The sequence below is a fragment of the Eretmochelys imbricata genome, chromosome 17, assembly GCF_965152235.1.
Source record: "Eretmochelys imbricata isolate rEreImb1 chromosome 17, rEreImb1.hap1, whole genome shotgun sequence".
NCBI lineage: Eukaryota > Metazoa > Chordata > Testudines > Cheloniidae > Eretmochelys > Eretmochelys imbricata.
In genome coordinates, this window is record NC_135588.1 from 8,264,487 (window position 1) to 8,291,714 (window position 27,228).

General features: G+C 43.0%; 1 protein-coding gene across 1 annotated transcript; it reads right to left on the bottom strand.

Moving 5' to 3' along the window:
• Positions 1 to 1,407: 1,407 nt before the first annotated feature.
• On the bottom strand, positions 1,408 to 25,642 carry HEATR6 (HEAT repeat containing 6). The gene is made up of 20 exons (XM_077836933.1): positions 25,388 to 25,642; positions 22,733 to 22,840; positions 22,138 to 22,278; positions 20,221 to 20,336; positions 17,688 to 17,802; positions 17,242 to 17,343; positions 16,530 to 16,667; positions 15,043 to 15,338; positions 14,443 to 14,620; positions 12,832 to 13,038; positions 12,142 to 12,241; positions 11,580 to 11,932; positions 10,718 to 10,840; positions 9,998 to 10,084; positions 8,683 to 8,817; positions 7,191 to 7,313; positions 5,606 to 5,730; positions 4,066 to 4,162; positions 3,267 to 3,471; positions 1,408 to 2,504 (listed from the first exon to the last, which is right to left on the bottom strand). The coding sequence occupies exons 1-20, from the start codon at positions 25,640 to 25,642 to the stop codon at positions 1,954 to 1,956; spliced, it is 3,555 nt and encodes a 1,184-aa protein (XP_077693059.1). The 3' UTR covers positions 1,408 to 1,953.
• Positions 25,643 to 27,228: the final 1,586 nt, after the last annotated feature.

Sequence of the window (27,228 nt, forward strand, 5' to 3'; positions counted from 1 at the left end):
TTGTGTATATATACTAAAAACTATGTTCTCTAGTCTGTAGTTAAAAAGCAGGTCAATCAAAAGTATCTTGTGTCAAACAAACTTCTCCAGCCAGGAACTGGAAGACACTTATCTGTATGGTGGACCATTGTGTATTGCATATTATACAACAGGAATCTATGGTCAAATGCTAATGAAAAGCTGGTGCAGACTTCAGAAGGAAATTAACAGGAAGAGGTAAACAAGGGGGGGAAGAGGGGACACACCCTATTTTCAGGTGCCGAGACACATCCTTGTATTCCTTCAATCTATGAGGACAAGCCACCAGCAGGCCTGATCTTATGAGAAGGGATCTCAGCAAAACTGGCTGAAAACACTGGGGACAGGGACATGAGTTAAGCAATCTTATAGAGACATAGGAATGCCTTGTTAGTTAAGTTTAGGCTCCAGAAATCGTGTTATGAATTTGTTTTATATGAAGCCATTTGTTTCCAATAGTCTACCACTTGAATATCTGGTCTTTGAAAATAAGCGTATTCTTGTTTGCACTATCTCTGCATGTGTGGTGTGTTAAGTAACGTGATGATGCTGAGTTGAATCTTACCAGCTGGTGTGTATTATTCCTTTGGGAACCGTGAATTTAAGAGTTCCTGAGTGCTCAGTGGAACATGGGTTGCTGTACGCTACGGCTAACCTGTACAGGGAGCGAGGTCTGTGAGGCAGTACTTGTGTTGCCAGAAGCTCATGGTTTCAGGGAGCTGATCCACAGCAGGCACGGACACGACTTCATCACGCGACGGGCAGGTGGGGGCCAGGTGCCTCACAACCCTGGGTACCCCTTCCCTCCTCGGAAGCATCACCCACAGCTGTGCCTATCTAAAACACAGATCGCTCAATGGGGAAGTCAAGCCGGGCAGCAGTCCTGCTGCAAGCTATCAATTGCAAGGTGGGAGCCCAGTACCTGTAAACATACTCCATAATAAAAGTAACCAAAATAATAGTTTATACTCAAGAGGTGACGTGTCCAGCTAAATTGTAGAATGGGAACAAAATCTGAAAGACAAAACCATGTAGTGCTTAAGCACTATATCTATGCAGAGATCAAATGAACAGAAACCATGCCTGGGATTTTCAATACAGCCTAAGGGAGTTAGGCTCCCAAATCCTCTATGCCAAAATCTCAGCCCACATTCTATGAACATGGTTACCCCCAAGAAACCAGCTGCAGCTCTTGGGCTGGTCGGATAGTGCAGTATAGCAGCCATGATGCTATCAAACTTGGTACTAAAAGTCCAAGACTCGGGCAGGAGTTTATTTTTGGAGAGCGGTGAAGTCAATGGCCCTGCACTGGTAAAGCAGTCCACCTGTGCAGGAGGGGGGCTAGGGTAGTGTGTGTGAATTGATTTGCATCAAGCTGTTGTTCAAACATTCCAACTGATATTTGAGTTTATTGTACAAGTGCAATAAATGTGACAAAATGGCATGCTAAGAAGAGTATACCAACTCTCCATATTTATGATCAATCTGATTTCCAGAAAAGCTAAGGCAGAAAATACCAATTCTGCCCGTGTCCGCTGTGGGCAAGCTTTTGAAGATAGCAGTCAACTGTGATAAAAGGCTTTAGAAACAAACTCATAAAAGGCTCTGTTCTTATAAAATATACAAAGAATAAAAAGACATTTGTTTTCAGAGTGATAACTCTATATCAGATCAGTTACCAGCCAAACCAAATGGAGACAATTTACAGCGAACTAAATAGTCGGAAAGTAAATGAGATTAAATGTTTTTTCTCAGCATTGTAGAACTTTTCTCAAGAGTTTCAACTGATTCAAATAAGTTTGAAATAAATGTTTTAATGTTGCCAATAGGAAATCTCTCTCCTGGACATCTTGCATACATGGAAGCGGTGTACTTCCCTCTGGATATAATCAGAAGGCACAATTTACTGGTCATTAAAGCAATGGATTTCTCTTCCTAAGCCTCCGTCAATTCTATGGAGTTGATGTGGTTTGTCAAGATATCTTCTAGATAAGCAGCTACTACTACTTTAGCTTTGCCTTCTGACAGTTCCTCAATACCACAAATATGCTCAATAGCTCTTTTCAACAATCTGTCTCTTCCATGGGAGTTTGTGTGTATTCCTGCTTCATCTTCTTCAACCCCTGATTTCATATATTGCAAGACATAGGATCTGATCACATCCCCATTTTCTGCTATAGTTTTCCTAATGAATGGCAGGTCTGTACTGTTTGCCAAGCTTAACAAATGAATCAGAGCCTGGCAGATCTGCGTTCTCAGGCTGGCACTGTATTTGAACTCCAGAAAGTCCTCGGTGTCTTCACTCTTCTGCAAAGCGATAACCAAGGCACTCCAGATCTGGGAAACCTGTTCAGTGGTTCCATAGCGCTCCCTTTGGGTAGGGATGGAGAGGGCCATAGCAGATTTGATTCGGACTTTGAAATTCTTGCATGATTTCACCACTGATGTAAGAGCATTATAGGCTTGTGCAGTCCAAGGAGCTTCTCCTGGGAAGCGCACAGGTTTGCAGTCAATAAAACATGCAAAATCAATGTTACAAAAGCAGCTGTTCATAGAGATTTTACACTGATCAACCTTGTCTTCATTGGAAGACTCAGGATTTTTGCCATAAACAGAAAATTATCAATTGATTTATTGAAATAAAAAATAATAATATTCTAGCCTTTTCCTCTATAACTGAAAAAAATATACTCAAGTGACGCTACATTTAGACTCCACCTGTGTAGCTTATATAACAATTCTTCCAGATAATTAGAATGATACTTTTTGGAAGCTCAGTGATTGAGTAGATGCCATTTATTACAAGGCAGAGGCCTTAACTTATTTTGGTTTCACTGAAGGATGAAATTTATTAGTGAGTCCAATATTTTTACATTATCCTGAGTCACTAACCCTCAAATCTAGCACCTGCTATTGCCCTGATTCTTCAAACATGCACACACTTTACTACCATGAGTAGCCACATTGAAATCAATGTAGTCAAGTTAAGCATGTACGTAAGTGTTTGCAGGAATGAGGTCTATTTAATTTCAAATGTACATTCTGGGCCAGATTCTGCCCTTGGATGTGAGAGAAACATTCAGCCCTTTGAGGGTTTCTTTCTTTCTTTTTTTAATTCCAAACACATGCATATGCCAGATCAATTCTTAGTAAAACCACAACCTTAAAAGATTTTTCTTTTGCACAGCTCGTTGTGCATTCCCCAAAGAGGTCAGTGAAAAAATTTTTAAAAGGAAGATTTTACTTACCAAGTGGCAAGGCAGGGTTTTTAAATACGTTTCCCAGCGCATAACATGCATTCCACCGTACTTTCATGGTGGCCTCACTCTGGACAGTAGAAATAAGGGCCTGAATAGATTCCTTAATGGTTTCACTGAATCTGGGTTTTACTATGTGATATGGTTGAAGGAAATGAAGCAGATTTCCTAGGGCCCGAACTGCATTGCTCTTTACCTAAAACACAAAGCAAAAAAATTTTTTTTTTTCCAATTTATACACATGCATCTGGCGAGGCCTCTCAGTGCATATACAGAAATAATTAAGTGCATATGGTGCTGAAATAAAGTAATTTCAGGGGGGTTTTTTTGTTTTTGTTAAAAACCTTCCCATACCCTGTCAGAAAAACAACCCCTCAAACTGCCTCTTCAAAAAGTTCATGGGAAAATAAGACAGGCTTTACAAAATGCCCGGAACTTCAACCAACTTAGGCTGTGTCCAACGGACAAGAAAAAGCGACACTTTGCACTTCACTCAGTGCAAACATCTAGGTGCCAGCAGTCCATATCTCCAGATGAGATAGCATTATTTTATTCTACACTAATCTAATGGTAGATGTGGGTTATGGTAATTCCAGTTGGCGGAGTCTTGACATATTTTGCAGTATGGCACACAGGATTTGTTTGTATGCAAGTACTGCTGTTACCTTCCCCGGTTACGCCATTCTTTTTATATTGTAATAAAAAGTCAAAAGCAAGTAATGAGTGATTTTAATTTTGCTCTTGGCTTTATGCTTGGATTTATTCCTTTCCCTGCCCCACTCCAGCGTACCTTGTCTTTGTCCTTGGATGCTTCAGTTGCTGACCGTAACATTTTCAATAGTAGGAGATCTGAGAATTCCTCTTGGAAGCTCTGCCCCATCATTTCCCTAACAAAATAAAGCACACATCATCCAGGATCAGAGCAGTTAGAAATGAAAAAGACCAGATCAGAGTCAAGCCTCCTGTGAAGATCAGATACAGTCCCCCTATGTAGGATACATAATTGACTGAGTTGACAATACTCTTGACTTTAACTAAAATGCTGAGATGTAAGACAAACACACTGAGCATAGTAAAAGCATATGATATTACACTTAATGCAATGATGATTTACATTTTACAGGAAAGCCTGCTGGTAGCGCACTAAGACTAATGAAATACAAAGGTTAATAAACTGCTATCTGAGAGACAGAAAATGGCATAGGAATCAATGGTAAATTTTCAATATGGCAAAAAGTTAATAGCAGGCTGGTCCACCATTCTGTACTAAGACTTGGTTTGATTAATAAATACATTCACAATCCTATTTACCCTTTTATGTAACATAAGAATAAAGGAATATTCAATGAAATCAAAATGTAATAGATACAAAAAGGATAAAAGGAAATCTTTCTTATGCAGTACATAACCTGTGGAACTAATTGCTCTAAAATATGAAACTAAGAGTTTAATAAAAAGAAAAGGAGTACTTGTGGCACCTTAGCGACTAACAAATTTATTTGAGCATAAGCTTTCGTGAGCTACAGCTCACTTCATCGGATGCAAGAGTTTAATGGAATTCAAAAATTGATTAGATCTGGATAATGAAAACATTCACAAGCTACAGAAGGTAGGAATACAAATCCTCACGCTTTGAGGCGTAAGGCAAACTCTCATTAAGAGTGGCTAGGAAGAAGCTTCTGGTACAGGCACATTAATCTATAACTGTCCTCTACAAGGATTCTTGCACCTTTTTCTGACATTTATGGTAATGAACACTGTCAAATACAGGATATTGATCTATTTGGACACTGGTGGCCAACCTGAGCCTGAGAAGGAGCCAGAATTTACCAATGTACATTGCCAAAGACCCACAGTAATATGTCAGCAGCCCCCACATCAGCTCCTCCCCCTCCCAGCACCTCCCACCCACTGGCAGCCCCACTGATCAGCGCCTCCCCCTCCCTCCCCACACCTCCCAATCAGCTGTTTCCTGGCATGCAGGAGGCTGGGGGGCGGAGGGGGGGGAGCGAGGGCATGGCAGGCTCAGGGGAGGGAAGGGATGGAGTGGGGGCAGGGTCTGTGGCAGAGCCAGGGGCTGAGCAGGGAGAACCCCCCGGCACATCGGAAAGCTGGCGCCTGTAGCTCTAGCCCCGGAGTCGGCGCCTAGACATGGAGCCGCAGATTAACTTCTGAAGAGCCGCACGTGGCTCCGGAGCCGCAGGTCGGCCACCCCTGCATTCGGACCATTGGTCTGCCCAGGTATGGCAATTCATATATTACTGGGGGGACTAACAATAAAGATCTCAAGCCATTTATAAAGTTCTATTAGCCAATATGTTGCTACCTACATGTTGACAATCAGTGTGTCTGTAAGGTTGCCCAAGGACCAGGCTGCTTTGGCACGGACGTTTGGAGACTTGTCCTGGAGGGAATTCAGGATAGCATTTGCTGTGTCGGCAACAAACATCACATCCTAGAAAATTTAAAGTTTTGTCGTTTTTTTAAAATGTCTGGAAGTTCTTTTTTTAAAAGTGGATGGATTTCCTTAGCTCTGTATGCTTCACTGTCTTTATTGTCTCAGTGAAATCTGCACAAACACCAGCTCTATTAAAGCAACCTTCTGTGCTAAGTAACAACTTTATAGTATCTCTAATGTTCCCAGTACAGCTTCGTTTGATCTCTAGTTAACAATCTAACTCTAAAGTGTCCAAATTTGCTCCTCTCTTGGGTGACTGCTTCTACATGATTTCACTGCATATTTTAATTTCATTGGTACTTTAAGTTACTTTGATTTAAACATAATTACCTGGACTGACAATCTCATACTCATCAAATGCCATTGTCGAATAAGTAATTGCTTCTCCAAACTCCCTGTTGAGCTGTCTCTCTAATCTTCTCTTTCGTGGCATGTTACATTTCGTTTCCATTTCCTTGTCTATGATTAAAGCTTTTCTTTCACAATATTTTAGACTAAAATTTCAACTTCAGCTACGATTCAAGTTTGTCAAAATAGTCACCCATGTAAGACTTCACAACCATGTGGCAAAAACAACGGAATCCTCTCTTGCAACCAGGTGGGTTAACATGGCTCCAAAGGGCAGTTTGGTCCACCTGCACAGTTGCAAATCCACCAGCCATATGCACACACTTCCCCCGGGCCCTGCTGCATGCTGTGCTGAAGGGAGCTTTACAGTACACAGGGACAGACTCGGGCTAAGATGTTATGCTGCACCTCCTGAGACAGAACTCAGCACAGAACTCGCAGTCCTGACAAGGGCTATCCTTGCTCTGAACTAACTTTGCACCTTCCCCATTCTGGGCTGCTCCACAGCCCCTGCCATAACAGACAGTTCTAGGCCTGTCTAAGTTACGGCAACCTGTCCCCAGCTGCTCATGGGCCACAACCCTGCCTGGAAACTCTGCAGCACTACGTGCTCTGACTCTATTCCTGACATGCCCCTCCTGCTCCAGCCCCACCCTCACCATGCCCCCTAACCGAGGGCTTGTGTAGGAGTCTTCAGCCCTACAGCTGCCTTCTGCAGTTCTTGCACCAAGGCAATCCTCTCCCAGCCAGATCCAGGGCTTTTAGAGCTTCCTCATACCTAGCTGGCCCTTTCACCTGACAAAGGGGCTGGAGGGAAGGTGAGGACCTTGCACTGCACCAACAGACACTCCACCTCCTGCCACATTTCACACAGCAAAAACTGAACGGGTTCCATTGCCCAGAGTGCCCATAGAACAGAGTGGGCAGGGTTGGAAGAAGTACCAGCAAACCTCCAAAAATATTTCGAGCTAATATCTCAGCATGTTGTATTACCATTGGCCTAAGAGGGAGGCCTGCTTCCCACAAAGAAACCTCATGTTCTACAGCTTGCTGCTCAACAAATGCATTGTGAAGAACTCCGAGTAAGATAATAATGGCCCACTGCTAACCTGCCTAAGACATGAGAAGAGGACGTAGACTCCAAGGGCTCGGGCAGCAGCAGCTTTCACCAGTGGATTCTCACTGTGATTCAGGCCCAGCAGTAGCGTGATGCACAGTATCTGTTGGTCATCCTGCAATTAGCAATGGAAACAGAAGAGAAGCATTCCTTAAAAGAGAACAGCGGTGACAATATTGTACTGCAGAGCCCGCTCTTTGGGGGAAAAAGAAAAAGCTAAGAACTGATGTGTGTTTTAAACAATGAACACCAGGAGTCTGCAGAAGCAATGAGAATGTCCCGTATTCCCATACAGCAAATAAGTGGAAGAGCTGGCTGGCATTTGGATGCCACCCAGGAGACAGGAGTACTCCCCACTCTTAACATAAATTACCCCAAGGCTGGTAAACAGGGCATTGTTGATTTCACCAAGCTGTATCTTTGTGATACAATGGCAACCAGTTAGGGCATGTGTGCTGGGGGAAAAGGAACAACAAAAAGGATTGGGGCAGACAATAGGTTCACTACCCACCTGGATAGAACAGGAATGATTGTAACTGTAGGGGAGCCAACATGCCATGAGAGAGAGTGACTCTTCAGTGTGAAAGCATTAAAGAGGGATCATAAAGCATGTTAAAGTTCACATTTGTACAGTTTGTGAGTATACAAGCCTGCAGCCAAGTCAACTGTGCTGCATCGGAGCCCTAGGTCAAAGTGGGCAATGACTGACACCAAAGGCTGAAAGGGAAGTGGGATCAAAGTACAGAGATGAAGTACACACTGTGCTTGGAGAAGCCAGACCAACAGAATTCCAGGGATATTGCTGCATTAGCAGTTCCTCTGTAAATGAGACCTGGCAGGGTTCTCTGAGGCAAGCAGGGCACAGTGACATGAATGGAGCTGCACAATACAGTGGCTATATGCTGCCAAGGCTTTAAAGCACAGAAGCATATTTCATTGTGTAGAAGGAGAGTAATGCCATCAGATTCAGTTGCAATTGAGAGAGAGCAAACATTACAGTTTCAGCTACATTTTGCTAGCCAGCCAAATGAAAAAAAACCAAGTGTGTGAACAACATCAGTCCACTGCCTTCAGTTCAGCTGTCTGCATGCTTCGCTGAACTTTATCAGCAAAATAGCAATATCTTCCACATCTCACACACAGAATGAGATTCTAAAGGCCTTTGTCTGCCATGCCACACAACCAGGCTATTCAACCAGGCCATTAATATTCAAGGCTTTGAAACAGTCTATTGCTTCCTTGAGTAGCCATCTCCTAAAATGCCTCTACAATCAAACTTTTTGAATATTCCCAAGCATGCCTTTTCTAATCTTAATCGGTCATGGTTTACACAGGGTTTTTGAATGTGAAGAGTGGATGTAAAATAAAGCAGTGACCATCCTTCATGTGAATTTAACACAGGTTCAGTATTAATATAGTTAGCGGGATAAAACCAGAGGACTCTAGTACTTAAAAAAAGACAACCAAAAGACATTGTATTTTACCCGCAGACTGCTAAAAGCTTCCGGTAAGATAGAAGAAAGAGCATCACAGGCACTTGTCTGAAGGGTAGGATGCTGAGCATTCTGAAGGGCACCAGGTAAAGGGCCATTTAGCATCATAGTCCAAAAAGTTACAACCTGTAGTGGAGAAACTATGTTTACCAACTGAAACCATTAAACAATTGATGCTGATGTCAGGTGAACTTGACAATATTGCCCACATCTCTGAAATGGATCGTCTTTTCTAAGATCATCTTTAAAACATACCTAGTACCACATCAGTGGATATAAATGAGCAGGAAATTGACTACTCCAACTATTGGAAATCTTAAAATAGTTAGTTGTACAAATAATGTTTTGGCTCGAGCTGCTTGTTTCATTTCTGTTTTATTTATTAACATTCCCTAAAATTGTTTTAAAAATAGCCTTCAGTTCACAGAAAGAATATTCTAACAGACCTACATTATTGCCAGAATCCCAATTTCTCAGCTTCAGCAAGCTTGTCAAAAACAGCCCCAAGCAATGGATTTCTCCGTGATCACACGCACTAGCATATCAGCCACCTACTTAGTTCTTGTAGCAGGCAGAATACTGAATTGGGCTCTTGGAGCACTTTCCTATGGACATGTCACTGAGGCTGTAGTGTGTCTCTATCTAGGGTTTTATATAGCACCCCTATCACATGTGGTATCTGAGCTCCTTGATATTCTTCCTGATCCCAAAGTTACAGCAGAAAGCAGGAGCAAAGGGAAAGTGTACAGTGAATACTTGTGTCTCATAAAAAGCATTTGTCCATGAATCTAAACAACGCTAGTAGGTCTAATTTTAGGCCTAACCAAATGTGACAGAGCCCCTTTATGTATAAAATTTCTGACTCAAGTAGTCAGACAAGAGATGCCCATCATACCTTGCTGTCACTTTCTTAAATTAGCTTGATATTTATCAGGAGATTTATTCAGCTTTGACAAAGGTTGCTGTATCTATCCTAGGATAGAACACGAACACACACACACACACACACACACAGTGTTAAAATGATGAGTATCAACAACAGCAGTTCCTGTCAGTTCATTTTAATAGCAGGAAACAGCCTATCACAATAAAATCCTACAATCCATGCTTATTTGTAGATCTTTACACTATCATAGTTTGCCGACCTCAGTGTATACCATACCAGCATCTAAAGATACTTTGTACTCTCCCTCCACTTTACATCAGATTGCTAAACATTGACATTCAGGGTCAATCACTTTGCAGCAGCTTTCACAACATGAGGCTTAATCAGGTGGAATCCCACCTCTAAAGTCCATATACTTACCAAGTTGACAGGTACTTTCTCATTGACAGCAATGGTTGAATCTGGTTTATGCTGTTGTACTATGCCTGTGCCCAGCTCCTCCAGAAGCTGCCAAGAAAAAGAAAATGAACTGGCTCCTTATCAAAGCAAACTCAAGTATTATTTGACTATGGAAATATTTAGCAGAAACCACAGTCATTTACAGAATGAATGAAATCTGTTGTTACTTTACATTATTTTATATTACACTCTCTGACTGCTAGCTCAGAGTTAGTGGAAAAGCTCTCCTAAATAAAGTCTCCAAACTTTTATGCCAAAATGGATAGAAATGTCTTATGGTATCCAGAACAAAATGAAAACTCCCAAATCAACTGTTGTTAGAGTAATAAATAAGGGTCCAATTCTGGAATGCTTCCATAGCATTCAATGGAATTATGAGGGTGAAAAGAATGCAAGATTGGGGCCCAAACTTGTTTTTCTTGATGTCCTAGAGTACAGTATTGCACAATTAGCTACAGTATGGAGAAGGTATAGGTCTTGTTTGTAGTGTACTGCATGAAATAGACACATAGAAGCACATTCAGAGCTCTCCTTCCATACAATTGTCTTGAATTATAATAAAAGTATTGTCACATCAAGCTTAGCTACAAATACTTTTAGAGCATATGTACAGAGCAACACTATCTAGAGTAACACTTTACTAGATAGTAAAAAGCTATCTGCATTTCTCCAAGCTCTTACTTTGGCACCGTGGAGCTGAATGGACGGATCTGTTTCCTCCATGCATTTGCAAGCCACCTCTCCAAGCTCTAATAAATAGCTCTGAGCCACAGAGAAATAGCCCTTCACAAGAAGTGCCAAGACCTGCAGAATAGGAAAAAAAAAATAACTGAATGGAATTTACCAAAATGAAAAGAGAACATTTTAGTCAATGCAGTAACCATACACTAAACTCTAACATGGGAGCTAGAAAGTACAACACAAACTAGCGAACACAAAGGATATTTGGACTCTGTAGAGTCTATTGTCTTGTTTAACAGAACACGTCGAAAGCACTATCAAGCAGGAACTTGCAGTAAATTCATTTCTCTAATTTAAGCGAGCTCTCCTGTAGCTAACAACTACCTAAGCAAAAGAAAATCTGCAAAAGTGACAAGCCTTGAATCTCCTGTAGTTTGGCTGTCCGGGTTAACGAAGCCAGCTGTGACAAGCATCCATTACTCTGACAAGGGAATGAGGTTGCTTAATTTCCTTGGGATGGAAGCGACAAAATTATACTTTTCTACATTGTTGCATAAAGAAAAACAAAGGTGAGTTTATGAGTCTCAACCTTCCTATACCGTGCTTCATGCAGGCCAAAGTCATCTACTGTTAGTATTTCACTGATAGCAGATCTTTCTAGTCAAGATTTAACTTATATGCAACACTGGAAAGAGAGAACACAGAAAACACTCCCAATTCTTACCAGGTGCATACACGCCCCATCATCAAACAAGGTTACCAAATCATAAGGGTAGAAGAACCGGCTGGTACTGGAGAGATTTGCTATTTATTCTTCGTTTCATACATTTAGTTGGCTCGTCTAGTAGTTTTCCATTCCTACCTGTAAAGATTCCAGTCGAACAGGAGATGGTTCATAGACAGTACCAGCTGTGAAGCTAGTATCGCTATCAGAATAGGAATCCTCTCTGGGCAGAACAACAGTGGAGATACAAAGACGTATGAGCCAGCAAGGCTCTGAAGATGAACTCTCCCAATTGTCCGTGGGTTCCCCTTGTGAAAGTGGTGCTCTTCTCCACCACTCAGAGGAACTGAAGCGATGAGGGGTTGCTGTACCACTGCTACTTAGTCCGGAAGAACTAGGCTGTTGCAGAAGTAACTGTACTTCTGGAGAAGGAGCTTGAGCAGATACTACAGCACCTAACAACGTGAGGCTAGAAACCCGAACATTAACATCTGTTAAAGAAAATAAAGGAAAATAAAATAAAAGGTAAACACCACTAAGCGGTGGAGTTATTTACATAGTTACCAATCATGGGAAATGTTTCTAAATAAATAACCAAACAAATAAATAAAATAAAAAAATACTAGCAATTAAGAATTCGTGCTGAGTTAAGAATCAACATATACAGCGAGAAAAGAATCCAGCCCAGTGCAATGCAAACCTTTATGACGAATGTATGGCTTTATCTGGTTCCAAACTCTTGTCAATAGACCAGGTTTTAAACGGCTGTATGGTGCATTCGATACCAAATTTGCCAGGCACTAAAACACACAAGAGATAACCGCATGAGAGATGACAGAGGCCAAATTGAAAATGTGGCTCTCTCGTTTTATACTGTGGAGTTAGGTCATTTAGGCAGCTACATTGATTAAATTTGCAAATAACTGAAGAGAGTTGGTCAGTATTCGAAAATTTGGCCCAAAAGCTTTGCTTCTAGAACAATTACTGTGATCACACATGATCAATCATAAAAATCGAGCTAGGGAAGGAATATTTTAGATTAAAAACTCAAATAAAAATTGCCATTAAAAAACCAAAACCCTTTACAACTAGAGCACTATTTTGTACATCTGCTCAGCCCAGAAGCCATAAGAGAAATATGGAAACAAGAAAACTGTGTTCAAGAGAAACAATGGGAATTTCCAGGCAGACTCAATTTGCCAAGCCTTGTAAGAAAGAAAAAAAACCTGCTGTTGTGACCCAGGCAGCTCTCAGGATTTTTGCATAATCACCCTGTCTCAGGCATGTCTGGAAAGCATGAGGTCTGCTGTGAAGGTCATTAGAAAATTGCTTTGAGGCTGAATCGGAGACACTTACAAAGCGTAAGCACGTTCAAAGTAAGTGTACGTACCTTGATGATTTGAGTAAGGGTTTGTGAGGAGGATTCTGCCACTAGGGCTAGCAGCAGACAGCGATGCAACTCTCTGATGCTGGAAGCAATTGTTACCGAGAAAGGAGTGAAAGCTCTTTTATGGTCATGTGCGTCTTCAGCAACAGAAAGAAACTGCTTAGAACCTTCCAAGGTGGCGGAGAGAACTTGAAGAGCGCAGGCCCGAGTCTGAAACAATACAAGATTTCAGTTCTGTTTCAATGAAAGAAACTGTGGGAAAATGTCAAACCTTCCTTATCCTGCTGCTTCACATTCTGTATGTGCCTGTTACACAGCACCTTTCTCCTCGCTGGGAATAAAAAGGTTAGTGTGTGTGTCCAGGCTGCAGGATATGCTAACATCATGGAACCCAGCTCTGCTGAAGCATGACAACACACTTAAGACAGAATGTCCTTGGCCTCCAAAAAACATGTTAATATGCAGAGTATGTACTCTATTAACTGCACAAATGTTATGACTGCAGGTCAACAGCAGATATTCACAGGCCTGGCTTTGAAACTCAATTATCATCAAGTGTCCATTTCTTTTCATTATTGGGGTATTGTGATTCAACACCTCGTCCCCCAGGTTTTCTTGGATTCTCCTAGCAAAAGCTTATAAATGTTCTGCCCTTTACCATTCAGGCGTCAGCAAAGAGACCTCCACATCTGGAATTCAGGGCATTCTAAAATGCGCAATTCTGGACCTTGCAGATCTTTACCATGCATCAACTAGCAGTTTGTAAATGCTATGGGAAAGTGCCCACCCAACTCAAAACACATATCCTTTTTGGGGGTTGGTTTAATTAACACTTTCCAGCTTTTTCACTACTCACCTTACTAGACGCCTCCTCTAGAAACAAACTGAGATATCTCAAATTCACATTCTGCTTCAATTGCCTTCCCTGGCACAGCAGTCCATGTATTTATTTATCCTGTGTGTGTGAAGCACCACCATTTCTCAATTTGAAGGGACCACCCTCGCTTTTTGAACCTCTTAGGGCTTGTCTACATAGAGAAAATGCCCACAATAACCGGTGAGCACTAGCTACTCCACACTAATTCCCCATGTGGACACACTGAGTGCGCAGTAAGAGTGCCTTTGTGCACATTAGCTTAATACGCTTTGGAAGTGTGCTACACTAAACCTCCCGAGGGCACTGTTAGTGCACAAGAAGAGAGTGTCCACAGGCGGAATTAGTGCAGAGTAGCTACTGTGGTTTAAATTCACACAGTAGCTTGCTGCGCACTAACTTTCCTGTGCAGACAAATCCTTAACATAGTGTGAAAAGTTTTCTTTTATCTCTTCTAATTTGACCAACCCCTTTCATACATTTTGGAAACTCTTTGGTCACTTCAAAATTTTCTCCAAGAAAAATATGTTCAACTCCAATAACCTGGTCTCATAATTTTAGAGTCTACATACATAACAGATCTTTTGTTATCCTAATAATGCACCTGCTCTTTGTCCAGTACAGTGATACAGGCCACAAAGACCCCTGCAAGACTGCTCTATTATATTAAAGATCAAGGAAGGCAAATCTGAAGACTAGTTCTTGAAAAACAAGGCTTTTAGGACAGCAATTTCACTTACCTTTGGAGAGGGATCCTTCAATGCAATAGTCATCAAGGACACAGACTGTGGGCTGCCTATTCCAGGTGTATCAGGAACAAATGCTGACCAGTAGCCATAAAGAACTTTTTTTTCTATTGATTTGATAGTGGAAAGGAAACAGGCTAAAGCCCCTTGACGAACTTTGGCTTGATAAGATCTTTAATTAAACAAAGAGATGAATTAATAGCAGCTCTGAAAAAATAACTGATTTGACCTCATTTATTCAGGTTACTGACTAGCTATAAGAACTTCAAGTAGAATAGCTAAGGCCAAAAGGAAAAAAAAGAAAAGAAAAAGCATCAGTTTACTTTCAAACTACTACTAATTACCACCTTTCAACTTTCTTAGTTAATAAATTATACAAATCACATTAAATGATTTCTCTAAGAGTTTCATTTAAGAATCCAGTACTGGGATTGTGTGAGTGGGAGAGTGAGTAAAACGCTGCACATGGGCAAAACTGGTGCCAGATCTACAAAAAGGACAAAAAGCATTATTTAACATGCCATGCAAGCATTATTGTTATGAACCACAGTATTATTTGCTTCCATGTTTTACGTTTACATGAACAACAATAACCTCATTTTGCTCTGTATTCCACCTTCAGCATCAGAATACTCCGACTCACTGCTGCTGATCCTTTTCCAGCTGGGACAGCATGATGATAAGTGATCCTTTCCAGCAGGCATGTATGCAGCATCTAATGTGCGATTCCAGGGATTTAGACAAGGATTGTTTTGTGCATCGCCTGAACGTAACTGAAATATATCTACTGCATGGATTGCTCCATCTCCTACATCACTTTCTAATTCTTCTTTCACTTCTTCCCCCAACTGTCCTTTCTTTTGTTTCCCCTTGGACTTTTTTCTTCGGGTCTGTGTGAACAGGAAAAAACAACACAAAAGGCTGAGACGAAAGTAAGAATTTTGCACGCAGAAAAGATTTTATTATTCTGCAAATCTCTTCAAATGACAACACGGTCACTTGTGAGAAAAATAGAGACTCTAAAATCCCCAAAAGTAAAATAAACTCTAGTGTGTTCAGTACTTAAGTTCACCAACATGGAGTTGCACACTTTATAAGCACATCGATGGCATATTTTAGGGAGACAGATTGATTTTAGCTAGTCAAAGAAAAAGTTTTGGTCACAGGTATTTAGTTACTATTATGAAATAGTGTTACATAAATGAATTATACATACTCTGACACAATCAGATCTTAATCGATTTCAGCTTGCATACTCCATTTTTTAATAAGACAAAATAAACTTAATATTAACACCTTAATGTCCCATAGGTACATGTCACAAGACTGGTTTGCTTGGACATTTTGGATGCAAACCTCTAGATATACATAAACACTAACCTCCAACTATTAGTGTAACTACAAGAGTTTCCACAATTCTCCTTTATTTTTCTTTAGAAAAATGTATTTTTACACTGAGACACTTAACAGTAGGATATCTTTTCAGGTGTTTTATTTATGTATTCCTGTAGCTCTTTTGGATTTATTGGAGATACTCATTAACTTTAAAAGAAGATTACAAGCCAACAAAATGACCCTACAGCTTTATTTTATTTAACGCCTTTCATGTAATCTGTAACCCAAAACATTTTACAGGGTTAAATAATAAACAGCAAAGGGAGAGAGAAACAGAGATACACAAACAAGGGAGGAAACTCATTTTTAGATGAGCCTGACTTCCCCAGGAAAAAGTAAAAGTGATTGTGTGTTAGAAGTAATGTAACTTGTGATGGAAAATGCCACCATCAGTCCCACATCTTCAGGCCACAAGTTCTTGACTACAAATGAATAACTGATGCACACAGCTAGAGTCAATCAAATCAATCTCTGCAGAACCCTCTGTTTTAGTCATCTGACTTCACAGAGCAATGTGTTATTCAATGCAGAAATTTATAATCAATGCCATTAAGGCAAGCAATGTGAAATACACCAAATTCCGAGAATGTGAAGGAACTTTCAGCCATTAACACCATAATAGGAAATATACAGTCAAAACAAATAAACACACAGAAAAATCGACATGTGGTATAATTTAAGTTTACCCCTGTTTGTTTAATGGTGCTCAATTCCGACTGCTCCTGTTTGACAGGTGATCGTCCATCATACTGAGGAAGTGGAGCTGGGTACAAGACTGTAGGCATTTCCACGTTCAGTCCAGGAAGCCCATAGAACATGCATTTCTAAAACAGTAACAAGAACACCAGTGTTCTGGTCCATTTGGATGTGCAAAGAATGGTCGTATATTCAGGTTCTCACCAATTCTTTTCAGTTTACCTTATGACTTTCTTCTCTGGGACTTGTCTCCCTACGCTCACACCCTAGCTGCCAATGGCAGATAAGTCAGCACAAGGAGACTCAACTAGCACAATAAAATGCCTGTATAGTAATTCTGATTCTCTAATCAAACAAATTTTGGCAACCAAATTCAACTATTTCTAGAAGGATTTTAGCAAGGGTCCAACACTGAAGCTAATGAGAGACTTGCCTCTTAACCATCAAGGCGTTGCCAACACTTTCTTTGTGAGGGAAGTCCAAGTGAGAGAACTGAAGGCTTTATCATATTCTAGAGAGAATTTTCCCCTTCTTCCATGTCTTTCATTCCATTTTTCAATCTTACCCTCCTTCCCCACACATCAGCTCTCCATCTGATTCTTTTTTCTGTCTTCTCTACCTTTTCCCACTTAAAGTGAAACAGGAGCACACACTACACAGTCTCTCTCTCTAAAAGTGGATTTAAACCAAGAAACTATTCACCTTTAACACAGCAAGAAGGGACCCAAGCTGATCAGTCTGCATTAGCTTCATCTTCCCACCGTTTAAGAGCGACTGGATACCTTTCAGAGCATTCTGTAACAGCTGAAAATAACTTCAAATTAGCCAACACACACAAATACAGCATCTGTCAACTTATGAACTTCATACCTTATATAGTGCAAAACAACATGACTGCTTAGCATCACTGAGATACTTGGAACTGTTTTCATGTTACTCAAGTAAAATGAGGTTAGAGATATTAGCCAAGTCTTAGCTGGCAATATTCCAACTCACAAGACGTGTACAGCCTCTGGCAAACAGGAAGCCTTTGATTATAACAGATTTACTTATTTCAAATCAAATTTTAAAAGTTGTCTAGATGTTCCACTGCAGATGTAGTATAACTTTAAAATTAGTGTATTTCAGCATATTAGCCTCATACGTACCATACAAAAAGTGATGTCATCTACATCAGAGGTTTTTGAAGACTGTAACACGTTTAGGAAAGTTTGAAAGCACAGACTTCTGTAAGACTCATCTAAGTATGGCTGTCCAGGCACACTAAAATGAAAGCAAATGCAGCTAGTCAAGCTGTGGCTCTCAATATAAAGCTATACAAATTGTTCTTACAGATAACGTTACACAAGCTCAGATCTCTCCTTCCCCAGCATAGCAGAGACACGGAGTGGGACTGCACGTTGGCACCTATGAAGGATGAAACTCTAGCACCGTAAATACTATCTGGAAACACTGGTTAGTAAAATTTCAGTACGCCTAAAATTTACTCTAGCTTCTGGCTTCTCCTGCCTGATTAAAGTGGATTCCTATGTTTGGTATTCCAGGCTGCGAGTAGGTGCAGAATGACACTAATGGGAGCAGTGTCACTATTCTGCTGGGAATGTCCTCATATACAGGTGCATAGGTGATTTAATGAAGCTGCGTGCGTATATCTTGGGATACAATTTAGCCCTTACTAGGACCTTGAAAGGTTTTTACATTTTCCTTTGTTTTCACAAAAACATAGACTGCCTTAATGCCGTGACAAGTTTACCTTTTTTTAATTTAAATAGCCACCCATCTTTCTTTACTAATGAATATAAAGAAGGCAATCACTACACCACTTCAATCTGTGCTACCTGCATATCATCTTATCATAACATGAGCATTACTGGAGTGGCTCTAGACTCATTAAACAACTTTTTTTGTGCTGGATCTCTAAGCAGCTGGTCCCATATGTTTAATTACCTCAAGTCACTGGTGTGCAAGTTTGATAAGGTTCACAATAAGGCTCAAATACTGCAAGTGATTTTCCTGACAGTAGAATCCAATTAGAAAATCACATTCAAAAGCGCCAGACGCTGCACTTTGCTCATATTTAAGTGACCTCATCGGTAGACTCTTCCTTTTTAAGGGTCCCATTCTGTGGGACATCAAACCTTCCTTCATAATTGCAAAGCTCTTTAGAGCAGCTCCAAACTCCTGCTCGCTTAGACTGATTGATTATTCAGTCTAAGTTTGTCATAGACAAACAAGAAAAAGCTTCCCTCTGTATTTGAATAGTTTAGTGAAGGTTTTCAGAAGTAATGAGATTTTGCTCTGGCATCAACTTATTAATTCTTGGAATCTTATAACAAATCATTCATAGACCAAACATTCCACTGCAATATCCCAATGCAAGACGTAATCAATTGTTTCATAAACATTAACAACCACCACATCAACCGACTACTGCCTGCATAGACAGGTAGTAGCACAACATACCTGCCTTTTCCCCCCCTTCCCTTAAATTAAATGTCTTAAGAAATAATTTTAGTTTTGGAAATCTGAGAATTCCTGGTTTTCCCCAGATGAGTATGACAATGGCTAGGAGCACTGCAGTTTTAACTTTCACACACAAGACATGTTTATAACTTCCAGGATGCAACACAAAACAAAGCTGTTAGAGAAAAAAATCTTCTCCTTTTGGCTTTCATCAAAAGGCAAAGTCCCATTAATCAATGGGACTGTTCAAGGCAATGGGACCTGTCAAATATAAAGGGAAGGGTAAACCCCTTTAAAATCCCTCCTGGCCAGAGGAAAACTCCTCTCACCTGTAAAGGGTTAAGAAGCTAAAGGTAACCTCGCTGGCACCTGACCAAAATGACCAATGAGGAGACAAGATACTTCCAAAAGCTGGGAGGAGGGAGAGAAACAAAGGGTCTGTGAGTCTGTCTTTATGCTGCCTTTGCTGGGGATAGACCAGGAATGGAGTCTTAGAACTTTTAGTAAGTAATCTAGCTAGGTACATGTTAGATTATGATTTCTTTAAATGGCTGAGAAAAGAATTGTGCTGAATAGAATAACTATTTCTGTCTGTCTATCTTTTTTGTAACTTAAGTTTTTGCCTAGAGGGATTCTATGTTTGGAATCTAATTACCCTGTAAGGTATCTACTATCCTGATTTTACAGAGGGGATTTCTTTACTTCTATTTACTCCTATTTCTATTAAAAGTCTTCTTGTAAGAAAACTGAATGCTTTTTCATTGTTCTCAGATCCAAGGGTTTGGGTCTGTGGTCACCAATGCAAATTGGTGAGGCTTTTTACCAAACCTTGTCCAGGAAGTGGGGTGCAAGGTTTTGGGAAGTATTTGGGGGGAAAGACGATTCCAAACAGCTCTTCCCCAGTAACCAGTATTTGTTTGGTGGTGGTAGCGGCCAATCCAAGGGCAAAGGGTGGAATATTTTGTACCTTGGGGAAGTTTTGACCTAAGCTGGTAAAGATAAGCTTAGGAGGTTTTCATGCAGGTCCCCACATCTGTACCCAGCGTTCAGAGTGGGGGAGGAACCTTGACAGGACCTATTTATATAGCCCTGAAACCATTGCATTGATCTCACCTTTACCGTGCTTAGCAGGTGGACTGAACAGGCTGGCTGTCAGCATTTCCAGATGCCCATCTTTTAAAGCACCCATAAAATCACTGAAAAGACTTGATTTAATACCTGAGACATAGATTTGCCATGCTGTGTACTGCTGCCCTCCTGAGTTCCACATCAGGCTGAGCAAGATCACTGAACTGTACCAAGAGTCCACTCTTCCCCAGCAAATCCGGGAGATACTAAAATAAACCATTAACAGTCACTATGGGCCAACAAGATACACAGTCAGGTCTGGTGAATGCAAATCAATTGGCAAATTTCCTTTTTACTTCAGAACAACAGATCTACAGTCAATATGATATAAATCAAGCTACTCCTTAAATCTTATAGCTAGATATAGATATACCAACTACAGAATAGGTTTGACTGATATTCAAACAGAACTAGGATTTACATATCCTCTGATTAGAAATGATGTTCATTTGCAAAGTTGTCATCCATTATTATGGAGGCATTGGTCATGACCCTATAGTTAAGACTGAGTTCCATTTTGTACTTAAGCAGAGATGCAACCTCCTTGTTTTGTATGAAAAACATAGCACACCCTTCCCAAATTTACAGCACTTGCTCTTTGGGTATAGAATGAATTTTCTGAGCATTTACAAGTAAATCCGTAAAAGTAAAGTAAAATTAATTTAAAAACGTATTAAGAAATGTACTGTCTGTGTCAGTCTCTTCTCTGCCCCAGAAGATCTTAACAATGGAACACAGACACTTCACATTTTGCAGATAATTAAAGTTAATTAATACCTCGTACAGAGACTATATTTGAAGACACTAGGTTGTAATTAAGCTAAGTTATTAATGATTGTTGTATCTAATTGCTATTGTTATACAGACTTCAGACAGGTTCAAGTCAACAGCTCAGGAACTCTTAAGAGGTATCATTGTGACATCACAGATAACTCAACCCATTAATACCTGTCTTCTACACCTAATTTGCAAGCAAAAATTCTATTGGTTGTAATGAGTCAGTGGTGTCAGGGAGACTGTATGTGTGTCAGGAGTTCACAGTGGTAGGCCACTTGGTGCAGCTGTCACTGCTCTTTAAAAAGCCCATAGCTTCATGCTAACTCTGGCATCTGTGCTTGAAAGGCTCTCATGGCACTGCTATTTCAGCTCCATTCTACAATGAGGGTTTGATCCTTCTGCTGCATGAACCTCAGGTTCCCGCTGAGCGCACGGAGCCCCAAGGGAACATGCTTAACACCCTGCAGTGGCGCATAATCCAAAGCCCACTCCTGTGATGGAATCTGCCCTTATAGCAGGAAATAAGCTCTCACAGGGAGGCGGGGCACATGCTACAGCAGGGCAGTTCTGTCTAGGTCACCTCTCCATCTGGCTGAGATGGGGACACCATGGGCTGGCCAGTCTTCACACAGCACTGGTCTCATCAACACAACCCTTTAAACCAATAAGTCAACTGCAAATTAAGGTCCACATTCACCAGTGTGCTGTAGCTGCTTTGTGCTGATCTGGCGATGTACAAGCAGATTAATTGGCTCGTGTGCTCTGGGGTTACTTTGCCCTATAATGATGCTAAAAGTGGAAAAAATATGGAAAAAAAATCTGAAGTAAAGTATATTAAAACAGTTTAATCTAATCTGGAACAACAAACAGTAAAACAACACTATGGTTATTGTACAGCCTCACTATAGGGCAAAGTTAAAGTTGTTTGGTGCCTTAACTGTGCATTTCTTACCTTAATATGTTTGGATTTTTCTTCAGTGCAACCTTAACTTTGAATTTCATGGAGTTGTAATGCTTGATTATAGAATTATTACAACATCCCTGTAATGCATTTTACCCTTCAATTACTGACACTGTGTTAAGATGGAGTTAATGTTGAGAGTATGTGTGTCTGGGAATATGACATTTTTATTTTCTTTTGGAGGAAAGACACGGGAAGGGAGTGTAGGGATCTGAGGTTTTGGAGATCACTTTCTTTTAGCAATCAATTCAGGACAGCTTTCAACCTACCTTCTGACAATTTGGTCCATTATTGTAAAGAAGAGCTGCTAAGGCTTGCAGAATTTCAGTGTGTGTCCAAGAGCTGCACTGTTTGAGAGCAGAGATGGAATAGGATACAAGAAAATCCAAATTCTGTTCATCAACCACTACCTGTCATCATATAAAAACACAGAATTAAAAAAGAGCTTCCCAAAGGCATCCTTATTATATTGCACATTGTTCAAGTCAGGGTAACATTCCTCTAGCTGGGTAGTGACCCAACTGATTTGGCTGTTAGAAATTCATGCTGCTACAGAAATAGCCTACATTTAGGAAACGGCCATGGGATCTTGGTTTCCCCAAGACTGAAGGCATAATACACAAGCTTTTCCGTCTCCTGTGAGAGGGTCAGCACGTGTAGTTCTTACATCAGCAACCCTTTAGCCAGGCATAGCCAAGCTAGGACTGTAGACCAGAAGAATGGTAGGATGAATAGGAAGGTGAAAATCCAAGCACGTTCATATTAGATCCTCTTTATTGGTTCTGCCTCATGGAGACGAGAGCCCTTTTGGCCCACATCCATGTGCTTGGAAGGGTAGGAACAGAACCATCAAATTTTCCATACCTGGAATCTGTTAAGTAAATGATGAATGAGCTGACAAACTTTGTTGACAAGATGTTCCTGATTGAGATGAACCAGTTGACAGGCTTGAACAAGTAGAGCACAAACATCCTGGAAAAAAAAATTTGTTAAAGAAAAAAGCCAGAAGCCTTAATGATTATTTATCATTGACCCAATACAAAATTGTGGCTTCAGAGTAGAGACCATCCCATCAGCTAAGGTCTCAATTGTGCAAATGGATTTGCATGGGCAGAACACCTGGATCCATGGTCTAGATAATATTTAGTCCTGTCATGAGTGCAGGGGACTGGACTAGATGACTTTTCGAGGTCCCTTCCAGTCTTATGATTCCGTGTGGAGCCCAACTGAAGTCAATAGAGAACCTAGTGAGTAGACTGTCCCACTGACTGTCCATATGACACAGGCATCCACGTGCTGGATCTGCCGCTAAAATATCACTTAAGAAACCAGCACTGAGAGAAATAATATTTAAAGACTAAAGCATAACATATAATACAGACCAAAGAAAAAAGAGGAGGTAGGAAACCAAGGAACAGAGGAAAGAAAAAAGGAGCAATGTATAAAATATTAGGGTGAAAGAAGAAGATTATCCTAAGCACTTCCCAAAATTAAAAGAAAAGCTGAGCAACTGCTGTGAAAAACAAATAGGAAGACTAATGGGTAACTAAAGATTGTCACTGCTTCAATGTCAAAGTAGCATGCTATATACAAGGTACCCCCAATAAATTATCTTCATTTTTGCATAGTTAATATGTTCCCCCTACAAAACAATTACTAAGATGTTGTGCAGTAATTGAGAATCTAAATGCTGCAGAGACAGGAAATTGTCAAAGAAAGTGCTAACAACCATCTTAATTATGTCCATCATCTTCTCCTACCCACGGCATATAAACCAGAGATGTCTGCTACCACTCACCCTACCCCACTGCACATGACTACTACAACTCAGCCTGGCTTCCAGGCTCCCTGCTGCAAGTGCGGGAAGCATGGCACTCCTAAAAGCTGTGACTCTCAGAGTATGTCTATGTGGCAGGTGGGAGGATAGACAGACTTGAGCTAGCATGCTAAAAACAGCAGCATGGTCAGGATGGCTTGGGTTAGCTGTCTGTCTACGCACACTTGAAAGTGCCCTCCCAGCTGCTGTGTAGACAGAACCTCATGGTCTAGGCTTCTGACACTACAGTAGGGAGCTTGAGAGGCTAAACTCAAGCTGGGGCTCTCAGGACTTCCAGGATTCCTGCTACTCAGCTGGGCTCCCCAGGATGCCCAACTCTCAGGGCAGCTGGCTTCCCAGGCTATGGGATTCAGGGAGCCAACTTGCCCAGGAGGTTGGAAGCCCTGGGATCCCCAGTCCTGGGGGAGTGGTTATGGCCAAGCTGTCCCAGAGCTTGCTAAGGGGGTGGGAGGAGGGGGGAGACTGTGAAACTGATATGAATGATGACAATTTCACAGAGGGACTGCTGGGGATCCAGGAAACTTACTTCCTTTCAGAAACAATGTATTTTGGAACTTCTGGTTCTTGGGAAATTTTGAAAAAAGTCGGGTTTGGTCTGAAACCAAACTTCAACATGATAAAATTTCCTATGAACTGGAAATTCCAAATTTTGGCCAGCTCCAGAGTGTCATGACCTATAGATAAGCTAGTAGATCTATTAGCCATATGAAGAGAGTAGATGCGGGGAAACAGGCAGAGTTAACATGGTTATAACACCGGGAAGTGGGCAAAGGGCACCTGACCTATAAGTGAATTGCCGCACAGGAGCAGAGTTAAGGTTAATGTTAACGTTACAATTTCCTGACTGGTGTTTCGGTAAGCATATGGGGCTGCACCAGCAAGGAAACTAGTTCAACAGTGGATTGCCAAAATGACCTGGGGTTAACACTTGAAAGTTGTACCGATATAACTGTGTCGGTTAGGGGATTTTTTTTTTTAAACCTAAACAGTTATGCTAGTTAGTAAAAGCGCTCGACATAGCCATACTGGTATGAAGGCGACTTATGCCAGTATAGTTAGTCCCCTTCCCATATGGGAATAGCTATACTGGCATAAAGCACAACTATCCTGACAAAAGTGCGTCCAGACTAGGGGTTGTACCGCTACCTACACCGTTATAGTAGGAAAGAGGTACAACTTTCTAGTGTCGACGTGGCCCTTCTGAACGTTTCCATCCTACGGGTGGGCTGCAAACAGGCCTGCACCGAATCATTACGCTCAACTGGGGCAACACTCATCCCCCTCCGTGGTACAGTTTAAATCACGATCAGTCTCTGGGGGCAGGTGGCGACACGTGGGGAGCAAACCTGGGGGGGGGGGGATGGCGGTGGCAAGGGAGCACCTGCCTCAGGTGCAGCCTGGCAGCTGGTGAGGCGGCCGGGTATTCGGGGACAGGGCTTTACCAGGCCCACCCCGCTTCCTTTCCTCCACACTCAGGCTGCCAACCCTGCGGCCCCTGCCCCACAGCTGCCACCCCACACGCCCCTGGGTCCCATCCTGCCCGCCCCCCGCACGGGCTTATTCCCCCGGCCGATCCCCCGTCCCCGCGAGCCAGGCACCCCTGTTCTCGGGGTTCCCGCCCTCCGGGGCGGCCTCATTCCCCAGCCCGGTCGGGACCCGTGGCGGACTCGGCCCCCCGCTACCTGCGGGCTCGGCGCCCCCGCGGGCCCCGGCGCCCCCGGGCCGCAGTTCTCGGAGATGAGCTGGTCGAACAGCAGGTGCAGCTCGGTGCGGCGGCCGCTCCCGCCCTCGCCCTCGCCCTCCCGGGCCGCGCCGAGCCGGGGCCGCAGCGCGCCGAGCCGGGCCAGGTAGCGCCGGATGGAGCCGCTGGGCTCGGGCTCGGGCTCGGGGCGCGCTGCCTCCTCCCCAGGCCCCGCCGCCGCCGCCGCCGCCGCCATCTTCCCCGGCCGGGCCGGCGTCAGCGCTATGGCAACCGGGTAGCACTTCCGGGTCGGGGTGCCTGTGGGCCCCCAGCAGCCCCCAGCTCCCTTGAGCTCCAGGGGCCCAGTCCCCATCACCCCCCCCGGCTCTCTGGCCCCCCAGGGGCCCCATCACCATTGCACCTAAGGGCGCAGCTCCTCTGGCCCCCCAGCTCCTTTGGGCCCCAGGGGCCCAGCCCCCATCACCCCCCAGCTCCTTTGCACTCAATCGCCCTCCAGCTCTCTGGCCCCCCAGGGACCCCATCACCATTGCACCTAAGGGCGCAACTCCTCTGGCCCCCCAGCTCCCAGGGGCCCAGGGCCCAGCCCCCATCACCCGCCAGCTCCTTTGCACCCAATCGCCCTCCAGCTCTCTGCCCCCCAGGGACCCCATCACCATTGCACCTACAGGTGCAGCTCCTCTGGCCCCCCAGGGGCCCCATCACCATTGCACCTAAGGGCACAGCTCCTCTAGCCCCCCAGCTCCTTTGGGGCCCAGGGGCCCAGCCCCCATCACCCCCCAGCTCCTTTGCACCCAATGGCCCTCCAGCTCTCTGGCCCCCCAGGGGCCCCATCACCATTGCACCTAAGGGCGCAGCTCCTCTGGCCCCCCAGCTCCCAGGGGCCCAGTCCCCATCACCTCCCAGCTCCATTCCACCCAGGGGCCCAGCCCCCAGTTCCAATGCCCCCGAGGGTCTCCATGTTCCCCAGCCCCAATCATACGTCCTAGCTCAATTGGACCCCATGGGTCGGATGACCATCTTTCTCTGCAGGGCTGGCCCAAGCTCTTCCTCCCACCCCAGGACTGGCCCAAGCTGCTCTCCCAAGCCTCCTTCCCCATGCGGGGGGCAGGCAGGGCTTGGGCGAGCAGCGACGCACATACTAGATAGGGTGACTACATTTCCTAAAGGCAGGGACAGGCAGGGACTGTTGTTGCTACTCGCCCAAGCCCTGCCTTCCTCCCGTGCCCAAGGCTGGCATTGCCACTCACACACACACATGTTCTTCCACCCCCCACTTTTTTGACAAAAGTGGGCATTTGTCCCGATTGCTCTTGCCAACTGATCAAAAGAGTCGGGACGGCTGAGACGGGGCTTAAAAAAGAGATTGTGCCAGCCAAAACAGGATGTATGGTCACCCTATCCATGGGCTGCAGCCCCCATCACTCCCCCCACTGGACATATGGCCGATGGAGGTCAACCCCAGCTCTACATGTGTACCTATCACTTAGGGTGCCTGCAATTTGGGGGGCCTGTCACCTGTGATTATTAAGATTTGGGGCACCCATAATTTTGTTCAACAGAACCCCCCGCTCTGGGCACACAGCAGGGGATTGGTCCCTAACTCAGGCGGTCTCAACCTTTTCTGTACTATGACAGGTTTCAGAGTAACAGCCGTGTTAGTCTGTATTCTCAAAAAGAAAAGGAGTACTTGTGGCACCTTAGAGACTAACCAATTTATTTGAGCATAAGCTTTCGTGAGCATCCGATGAAGTGGGCTGTAGCTCACGAAAGCTGATGCTCAAATAAATTGGTTAGTCTCTAAGGTGCCACAAGTACTCCTTT

What these genes read in the sequence shown, in the direction of transcription:
- HEATR6 (XM_077836933.1), bottom strand. Translation starts at nt 25,642, where the DNA reads ATGGCGGCGGCGGCGGCGGCGGCGGGGCCTGGGGAGGAGGCAGCGCGC. An exon ending in ATGGACCAAATTGTCAGAAG is followed by an intron (nt 20,337 to 22,137) that starts GTAGGTTGAAAG and finishes GGTTTATTTTAG; the next exon opens with TATCTCCCGGATTTGCTGGG. An exon ending in GCCATACATTCGTCATAAAG is followed by an intron (nt 11,933 to 12,141) that starts GTTTGCATTGCA and finishes TTTCTTTAACAG; the next exon opens with ATGTTAATGTTCGGGTTTCT.